Source organism: Mus pahari, chromosome 5 (assembly GCF_900095145.1).
Source record: "Mus pahari chromosome 5, PAHARI_EIJ_v1.1, whole genome shotgun sequence".
NCBI lineage: Eukaryota > Metazoa > Chordata > Mammalia > Rodentia > Muridae > Mus > Mus pahari.
In genome coordinates this window covers 15,572,411-15,582,427 of record NC_034594.1, presented here as the reverse complement: position 1 = coordinate 15,582,427, position 10,017 = coordinate 15,572,411, and the positions used below count along the sequence as shown (strand labels likewise).

The window sequence follows — 10,017 nt, the reverse complement described above, 5'->3', positions numbered from 1 at the left end:
GCTAGAAAGCCCCTGTAACTCCAGCTAGAGAGGATCACATGCCAGCACTCTTGTGAAAACCTCCACACAGCTCCACACTTACACGCATATTAATAAAATCTTAGGACTGTGCACGGTGGCTGTCGCTTTAAGGCCAGTACGCTAGAGGCAGGCAGATCTGTAAATTCAAGGCCATCCTGGTCCAAAACGAAACGACAACAAAACAGGGGGAAAGCTTTAAAAAAAAAATACGGAAAAAGAAATTATTGAGTAAACAAAATGCGAACCGGCGTACATTTCCTTCCGAAGTTACAACGGGCCATTAACTACGTTCTACGAGGATGTTTGCAGTCGGGTTTTAGCCGGAGCTTGAGCCGAGGCTCGCAGCCTAGGCGCGCGTCCCAGCATCCGGGCAACTCGCGCGAGCCGCTCGGGGGCGCGCGCGCGCAGCTGCGTCACGTGCCCGGCGCGCCCCCGGCCGGCGCGCGGCGGGCGGAAGTGAGGTCGTGGGCTGCGGTGTCTGCGCAGCGTCGGCGGGAGCGGGGGCCGCGGTGAGGCGGGCGGGCGGGAGGCAGCGCGGGCCTTAGCGGTCGACCGCCACCGAGCGTCGTCTGGGCACTGCCCGTCGCCGAGCCACACGCCGTGCCGGCTCGGGCCGGCGCGCGCCGGTCCCGGAGGCGCAGGCCACCGTGAGTACGGGAAGCCCGGGGGCGGCAGCTCGGGGCGGGCGGACGGGCGCGGGCCGGAAGTGCGGCGCTTTGTGCAGCGCCTGGTCGGGCCGCGCGGGGAGCAGGGGCGCCGCTTTGTCCGCGGCGGGCCGGGGGGCGGGGCGGGAAGGTCGCGGGGCCGCCGCAGACCGGGCGATCCCCCTCCCTCCCGCAGGACAACGTGGGCTTCCGAGGGTACCTTAGCCAAGGAAGGACGTTCCGGGCCATGGCCCAGGATCAACCGAAAAAAAGAGAAGGACGACCTGCTGGCGCGTCCGCGGCTGGGTGTTCTCTCTCGGGCTATCTCCTGCATTGTCTGAGCTGATTGCTTTAAGCACTCACGTAAACATCTTGGAGTGTTCTGCGTGCAAGGAGGTTTGCTAGTGAAAAGGTTCACACGTGCGCATACACGCCTTACGATTAAAAAAAAAAAAAAAAGGGCTGGGCAGTTCCTACGCCTTAAACTCTCCACTTCGCCTTGTGTAAGATGAGATGACTTTCTGTAGTATGACAAGATTTTAAATTAGAGTAGTTCTGGTGCAAGTAATTAGAAGGACGGCCTTTAAAACTTCGGTAGGTCAAGGGCTAATGAGTGGTTTTCCCTTTGACAGCCAAGATTTGAGAAATCTAGGCCACCTTTCCTAATGCCGAAGCTACTGTGGTGGAAATCGTTGAAGGGCTGGCTTGCTTTCTTTAGTCTTTGTATAAAGCAGGCTTTTTTTTTTTTTTTTTTTTTTTTTGGTAGTGCCTGTAGTTTACTCGTGCAGCGTTTTTGGAATGTTTTGACATGCAAGAAAACCTTTACGGGTGTTAAAATTAATTGTGACCAGAACCAAATGAAAGTTAAGGTCTAGTAGGCGGGTGCTTCAGGGTTTTGAGTTGCTCGCCTCTGCATTCACCTAGGAGGTGTTGAGAAGCGGTTAGTAGAATTGCCCTTCTCCTGACCTCCTGCCCCTAAGGGTGAAAGTGACTGTCTGTATAAGGCCAGTGCCTGGAACCCAGGAGGGAAGAGGAAACCGCTGGCTGGTGTTACTGCACTTTTCTCCTGTCTCGATTGGTTTGGGCTAGCTCTACACCTGCCTTTCTGACCATTTTAATGTTAGACAGAGATGAGAAGAAGAAGAAAAAAAAATGCATGTTAAAAATAATTTTCGAAGGTTCCTAACTTGTCTTATAGACAGTTAATTTTTATGGACCAGCTGAGAACAGTTTCAAAGCATGAATGTGTCAGGGTATCAGTAGTGATGCCTGGCTTCTGTCTGTGTTCTGTAGTTTTGTTAGTTTGTTTGTTTGAGATCTGACTGTTCTCTACAGAAATGCCTGACGTCTGGGAAGGGCGCAGACAGCAGTGAATGCTAAGTTTGGTGGACTAGAGAGTTTTCTTGCAAGACTACTCTCCTTGCTATCAGACATAATGAAAACTTTCCAATACTGACATTTTTCTAATCAATCTAACTTATTTAAGCATCTATCTCTGGGATAGAGACAGCTACAGCACCCTGAAATTCGTGTTGCTATGGAACACTAGTAAGACCTTTAAAGTTGCAGTTATCGCTTCAGCTAACACTGGTGTTTATGCTTTAAAACTCAAACTATGGACTAGAGCTATGGCTCGGCAGTTGAGAGTGCTTGTGGTCATGCAGAGTCTCCAGTTCTTTTCCCAGCACTATTTTAGGCAGCTCACTACTGCCTGTAACCCAGGTCCAAAGGATCTGACACACACACACACACACACAGCATTCACTCACAGGGCACAAACATAAATAATAAAAATCTATCCTGAGCACCTTAATCGGAAGGGTCTATTTTGTAATTATATCTTTTTCCCTCCTGGATCTGAGGACTGGAACCTGGGGCCTTAGGTACTCTATCATTGAACTAAATCCCTAGTCTCATTAAACACAAATTCTTTAAAAAAAAAAAAAATCTCAAAAAAACCCTCTCATTTTAACGATGTGCTTGTGACGGTTGCTGTCACTGTTGAGGGATTCGTGCAGTCTTTATGGGTACAGTGTGGTGGTTTGTTCTGATGCGGGCATCAAGCCACCCACAGCATTCCCACAGTTGAGTAAGTTCAAGTGAGAGTCCTAGGAACTCTGGCCCTGCATTCAGTGTGGGTGCTTTGTCCACACCAGCTCAGGGTCCGGATTGGCGGCGGCTGTGTGGCCAGCTCAAGAAAACTAGGTGCTGCTCCAGATGTCTCTTTGCTCTTTTGTTATACAGGCATGAAAGTACAGAGGCACTCTGTAGCCATGTTCCTCATATACTGAAGTAAAGTTTACAGTATTTGCCCTTTTTTAAGGAAGCGCTTTAAAGTATAGGTATTCACATTGCTACATCCTTTTGTAGTCTAACAATTTACATATTGACATATTGTCTCAGCGTTGTACTGCTGTGAACAGACACCATGACCAAGGCATGTTTTATAAAGGACATCATTTCATTGGGGCTGGCTTACAGGTTCAGAGGTTCAGTCCATTGTCTTCAAGGTGTGAGCAGGGCAGCATCCAGGCAGGCATGGTGCAGGAGGAGCTTGAGAGTTCTATGTCTTCATCTGAAGGCTGCTAGTGAAGACTGATAGATGTCCAGGCCACTTGGATGAGGGCCTTCGGTCCACACCCACAGTGACACACCTACTTCAGTAGGACCACACCTCCTAATATACAAACGGTTACACATATAAACACAGTACTATTACCATAAATAACAAACTCTGCTTGTGTTCACTTTTGTACTAAATTACTAAAATATGTTTTTTACAGATATAAATCATAATTTAAATAAAATCCACCTATTGCCGTTAGAGTAAATCTAATTGTGTCTGGAGCATCCTCCCCCCCCCCCCCCCCCCGTGTTCTTGAGAATGCCCCTCCTTGTGGGCTTGTGTGGTTTGCTTCCTAGTCCCCTTCCATTGTTCCTCAGACACCTGGACTTTGCTGTTAGCTGGACAGTAGGTGCTGCTCCATTTGACACTTGCAGCAGTGTCTTGGCTGGTACATAGTGACTGACTTCTGTCATGTGAGGGTACAGAGAATGTCAGGAGTTATTTTGATGCAGTGGTAAGTTTATGTTTCACATCTGCTAATCAGGTGTGCTTTGATAATTCTGAGCTAGACTTTAAATGGTTTAAGTTAAAGTTTGTCATTGGGCTTGCAGTCTTTGAAGGGAATCTCAGCATTGAATAAATAATTCAAGGAGGGCTTTTATATTTGGACACAGAACCGATGGTGTCATGGGTTTCCTTCCAGCACTCTAAGGTAAGATGGTTTACCAGATTGCAAGGGGAACTGTACCGTTCTTTTATCCGTCTTACACTTCTCACCTGTCTCTGTCGGTGCTGCGGTGGAACCTAGGGCTTCAAACATGCTATCCAGGGAGTTGCACTGCTTCTTAGTTGTACAGTCCCAGCTTGCACATCTCAATTCCCTAAGACGTGTTAATCACACCAGGGAACGCATATCATTAGCCTATGGAGTAGTCCGATTTCCCTGAAGTCTGCTTGTCCTTTCTTGGCTCTGGCAGTGCTACCACGTTTCTCCTCATTGCCACCCCTCTCTTTGGAGGAGCTCCTTCAAAGCTTGCTTTCTGCTCTCAAAGCACCCATTCTCTTTCAGCCCTTACCATGCTTTGTCTCAAGCCAGCATTAATCATGATTCTTCTTACAGTAGTTATAATCTACATGTTAGTGAAACAAAAAAACTCACTGTCTTAGTTAGGTTTCCATTGCTGTGAACAGATATGATGACCAAGGCAACTCTTATGAAGGAAAACATTTAATTGGGGCTGACTTATAGGTTCAGAGGTTCAGTCCATTTTCATCATGGTGGGGAGCATGGCAGTGTGCAGGCAGATGTGGTGCTGGAGGAGAAGCTGAGAGTTGTACATCTTGATCCCCAGGCAGCAGAAGCAGAAGGGTCTGTGTCATACTGGCAGACCTTGAACAAATACGACCTCAAAACAAGCCTCCACAGTGACATACTTCCTCTAACAAGGCTATACACTTACTAATACTACACCACATTTAAACACATAAACAGTGGTGGCCATTCCTATTCAAACTACTACACCCTGTATTTGGATAGTGAAGCGAAGAGCTCCGTTTTAATTTTTGCAAAAAGTATTGGATTGAACTTTTTCTAGTCTGTAAACTTAGAAGGGAACTTTGACTTGCTCTTGTTTTCTCAGTAGCCTTTCCATGGCACTGTGCTTGTCTTGAGCTTAATTAACAAAAGAAATCCGCTGGTTGCTCAGAGTAGAAAACTAGTTTGGAAAGAATTTACTTCTTGGGAGGTGACAGTTGAAATAGAAGCACCGTGTACTTCAGAGGAATGAGGATTGGCAGTTGACAGCTCTTGTGTTCTTGAAGTGTGACAGAGCACAGGTGCCTTTGCTTCTGGTGTGCTGTTGACTCTTGTTTTCTCCATCCACAGCCCTGTACTGTTCAGTACCTGGGAACTCATGGCGGTTGTCAAATTGTGATCCTCTTGTCTCTACCTCCCAAATATAGGTGTAAGCCACTAGGACCAGCTATAGATACATATACACATACACGCACACAAACACACATACACATTTATATATAAAATACATATTATATACTATATTACATAGTAATGTATATATGTATGTTTTATAAAGATAGTATAATACATTATATTTATATACAAATATATTTTATATATTTTGTTTATACATTACATACACATATATTTATATAAAGTATGTAGTACATATGTATATGTATGTATTCATACATGGTATACATATATATATGCATGTGTCTATATAATTTTTTTGAGGCAGTTTCTCTGTAGCCCAGATTGGCCTTGAACTTAGAGATCTGCCTTCCTCTGCTTCCAGTGTGCTGGGATTAAGGATAAGCATCAGCACTGCCTGGCTCTTATATTTACTTTGTGTAAAAAGAGCAATTTGGGGGGCTGGAGAGATGTCTCGGTGATTACTAGCATTTCTTGCTCTTGAAGAGGACCCAAGTTTGGATCCCAGCACCTACAGCAAGTTCCTCACTACCCTTGTAACTCCAACTTCTGGGGATCCCACACTCTCTCTGGCCTCCACCCTGCAGTAGTGTGCCCTACTTTTCACATAATTATAAATTTTGCTTGTTTATAGAGACAGGCTCTTACACAAGCCTAGACTAGTGTTGAATGTGGCAGTCCTCCTGCCTCAGACTCATGAAGGCTGGGACTACAGAGCTATTATGTTAGTCTCTTTTCTTTCCTAGTGGGCAATTAAATCCAGTGCCTTGCACATTCTAGGTAAAGACTTTCACTAAGAAAGACTCAAAACTCTTTAAATACCTTTAAAATGATTGCATGAAAATCCATGTTCTGGATATGCTTTCATTTAGTTCTCTTGTTACAAGGGCATTGAGATTAATTGTAGAATTTTTGGCATTTTAAGTATGGATGTGAAGGATATTGGTGGATTGAAGTGAGTCATGAAGAAAAGACTGCTGCGTCCGGATTTGGCTGGATACTGTGGCTATTGGAACATTTCGTGTTTATTTTCTGTTCTCTGTTGGTTGGGAGCATCAGAAAATACATTGCGTTATAGTAGACTAGAATAACATTTGCTGTATCCTCTTTTGAGACTAAATGGAAAAAATTCTGAAAGCAAGAACTTGGCTAAATCACCTTTTTTCCCCCCTTTTAGTTCTTGAAATCATGAATCCTGTTTATAGCCCTGGGTCTTCTGGGGTCCCCTATGCAAATGCCAAAGGAATTGGATATCCAGGTAAGCAAGTTGAATTTTGTTTTCATTATTGAATGTTGGTACTTTTTATGTCCATGTAGCAATAACAGTTATAGTAAACACACTGGGCTAGTTTTATGTAAGCCAGATGCAAGCTAGAGTCATTTGGGAGGTGGGACCCTCAGTTACAGAAATGCTCACGCCAGATTACCTGTGGGGCCTTTTCTTGATTAATGGTTACTGTGGCTAGTGTCACACTCCTGGTTCTGGGCTGCGCAACAAGCAAGCTGAGCAGGCCCTGGGAAAGAAGCAAAGCAGACAAAAGTGTTCTACCATGGCTTTTGCATTGCTTCCTGCCTCTCGGTTCCTGCTGTGTCCCTTCAAGCTAGACTGAAAGCTCTAAGATGAAAGCCTGCCTGCCTCAAGTTGCTCTTGGTCATGGTGGTTTATCCCAGCCTTAAGACAGTGGGCAAACTGACTGGAGTTAGGGAAGGTAGGAGGGAGATGCATGGGAGAGAAAAGTCAAGAGGTGTCTCTTGCTCAGAGTTGACATCTCCAGTGTGGGGCCAAGACTGTTTCTCTGCCTCTCAGTCTGTCCCCCTTTGAGTAGGAGCCTCACTGCCATATTGGAAAGCCCAGCATGCTTTCACAGGCCCTGTTCACACCTTCCTCAGGGTTTGGCCTACTTGAACATGACTTATGTCTTCCTTGACCAGGAGGAGACCCCACTGAATATCTTAGGAGTGTACCACACCCTCACCTGCCCTCTACTGGTATTGCACTTAATAGGTGCAATTCACAATGGCTGTTGGGGTGGGGGGCAGTCAGCTCTGCCAAGGGAGGCGGCCATAAAGCAAAAAATTGTGGAAGTGAGACTTTGGTCAAAAATTGTAGGTGTCCTAATTGGTGACTAAAAAGTAGTTATCTGTACGGTTACAGTTTCACTGTGGGTCCTTCCCCTTTGAGTTCTGATGATGGAACCCAGAGCCTTGTTTTGTTTTTTAATTTTCTTATTTTTTATTTTATGTACATTGGTGATTTGACTACATGTATGTCTGTGTGAGGGCGTCAGATCACCTGGAACAGGAGTTGTGAGTTACCATGTAGGTACTGGGAATTGAACTTGGGTCCTCTGGAAGAACAGCCAGTACTTTTAACCGCTGAGCCATCTCTCTAGCCCCCCACCCCTTTGAATTTTTTTGTTTGTTTCGTTTCTTTTCTTTTATATTTTTTTTCTTTTCTTTTAAGACAAGGATTTGCTAGTTTATTTAGGCTGCCCTTGAATTCACTATATAACGGAGGCAGTATTTGACTTACAGTCTTTGTGCCTCAGCCTCTGAAGTAGCTGATACAAAGGCTTACCACCTCGAAAGCATTATGGCTTTGAAATGCTTTGGGAAAAACCCTGTTGATGTAAAACTTTAAAAAATGGAATAAAAATAAACTTGGAAAGAGGGGAGAGAAGCCTTTGGTCAGCTTTGAAAGCTATGTAAACTCAGCTTGGCAGGGGCTGTGGGCACTGCATCTGCCCAGGAGCATTTGCCACTCACTGTCCCTAGAATTTTAGCAGCCCAAAGAGGGACAGAGCAGGAGGCTTAGACTCTTGAGCAGGTGTTTGAGCTACTCAGCTCTGTCCTCAAGCAACCTGCCTCTTGAGAGTGCTCCTTCCACCAAAGTGGTGGATAGAGCCTATTTGGTGTCCCCACAAGGAAGCCTGTGTGCCTGGCCTCTATAAAGGGTAGTCTTTCCTAAGTGTAACATTCAGGGGCATTGGTTCCAGTTTGTGTTACTTATGCTTCCTAGTGTAGGCATCCAGAAGTTCAAAACCTCAAACACACTCATCTGCCTGCATTATCCCTGAAGTACCTGACGGCAACATTGCAGAACTGCTGTGACGCATTTGTCTTCAGTATAGGCTGTTTGGCCTCCCTGTAAAAAGTACTACCTGTTCATATGCAAAATTATTATAAAACATGGGTGCTGTTAGAAAAGGACACCAGTCAGAATAACTGCTGCAGTGCAGCCAGCAGGTAGAGAGCCTTGTCACAAGGAAGTTTAGAATGCAGACCTAATGAAGAGCCAGATTTGTGAGTAGAGGACAAGAGATGCACAAGGGTTAAGGGGAAAGAAACAGGTCTGGGAGCAGCCAGTCCAGTGAAAGCTAGAGGAACTGGAAGATAGAACATGCTGAAAGAGAACCAACATGCAGCGTAACTAAGAGGCAGGAGGAAATGACTGAGCAGTTAGGACCTTCTTGGAGGTGGAGACATGGCTCAGTGGTTAGAGCATGGATGGCCTGGTCTTGCAGAGGACCTGACTTTGGGTCCCAGTACCCATATCAGGCAGCTTACAATTGCCTATCGTTTCGGCTCCAGGAGTCCTGATGTCCCCCTCTGGCTCCCTTGGGTACTTACATGTACCTAGGTAATCATCTGCACACTCTAATGCATTCATAAACAAATACATTTTTAAGGATAAGGTAAGAGAGGAAATAGACTGATTGAGAACTTTAAGAATAACACTTTCAGAAGGGCTTAGAGAAATCAAAAGAAAGAGGGGACAGTTTTCCAGAACTCATGAAAAACAATTTGGTGATAAGAGCTCCTGTTTTTGAAGTATGAACACTAGCTTAAATGGAGCAGCTGAGTGCATCTGGAGCCAGGGCAGTAACCAGAACCCTGTGATACTAGTTTACCTGTCAGTCTTCATTAAGATTTCGATTCTCTTACAGACCCTTGGTTTGTCGGGTCTGGCTCAGTCCTTGCTCAAAAGAACTTTAATAAAAACAATTATTGTTGTTAGGTTTTTTTTGTTGTTGTTGTTTGTTTTTTTTTTTCCTCTGTGAAAAATCACTTGAGAGAAAGCTTCAGTAACTGAAGCAGCTTTGAGTGTCAGCTCTGCGGTGTTTTATACTTGAGTTACTTTGTACGATTGGGGGGTGGGTATTTGACAGTCAACTGTTGGTGAAGTCCGAGTAGCTAGGTGGTCAGATATGTGCATTGTGTGCCTATGGAATTTTGGGCCAGCATGACTTCAGTGCAAAGGCTCATGGTACATGGAGGGAATTCTTCCCCCAAATGCTGTCTTGTGTAAATAATTATTGGTATTTTTTTTTTAAGATTTATTTATTTATTATATGTAAGTACACTGTGGCTGTCTTCAGACACTCCAGAAGAGGGCGTCAGATTTCATTACGGATGGTTGTGAGCCACCATGTGGTTGCTGGGATTTGAACTCAGGATCTTCGGAAGAGCAGTCAGTGCTCTTAACCACTGAGCCATCTCTCCAGCCCCCATAATTATTGGTATTATTGTTATTGTTTTCTCATGTGTTTATTTTTTTAACTATTTTATGTGTTTGAATGTTTTGCCTGCATGTATGTGCAGCATGTGCATGTCTGCTGCCTCTAGAAGTCAGAAGTGGAAGGGGATGGCAGGATCCCTGGAGCTAGGATTAGGGATGGCTGTGGACCACCATCTGGGTGCAAGAAATTGAACTTGGGTCGTCTGCAAGAGTACTCTTAACTACCAAGCCATATCTTCAGCCCGTTTCCTAATTCATAACACCTGGTTTTGCTCACATCCATTTATTCATTGTCTGTCATCTTTTTTTTTTTTTT

General features: G+C 44.9%; 1 protein-coding gene across 3 annotated transcripts in view; it reads left to right on the top strand.

The window, feature by feature from the left end:
• The first annotated feature begins 525 nt into the window (after positions 1–525).
• The window catches only part of Fam168b (family with sequence similarity 168 member B), a 32,264-nt gene continuing 22,772 nt past the window's right edge, over positions 526–10,017 (top strand). For 2 of the 3 annotated variants that reach the window (XM_021198428.2, XM_021198429.2), the window contains exons 1-2: positions 586–668; positions 6,360–6,440. In XM_021198428.2, coding sequence (XP_021054087.1) covers positions 6,371–6,440 — 70 coding nt within the window. In that variant the 5' untranslated portion in view covers positions 586–668; positions 6,360–6,370. Of the gene's footprint in view, positions 669–6,359; positions 6,441–10,017 lie in introns of all 3 variants that reach the window. The other variant, XM_029539393.1, reaches the window with a different exon arrangement.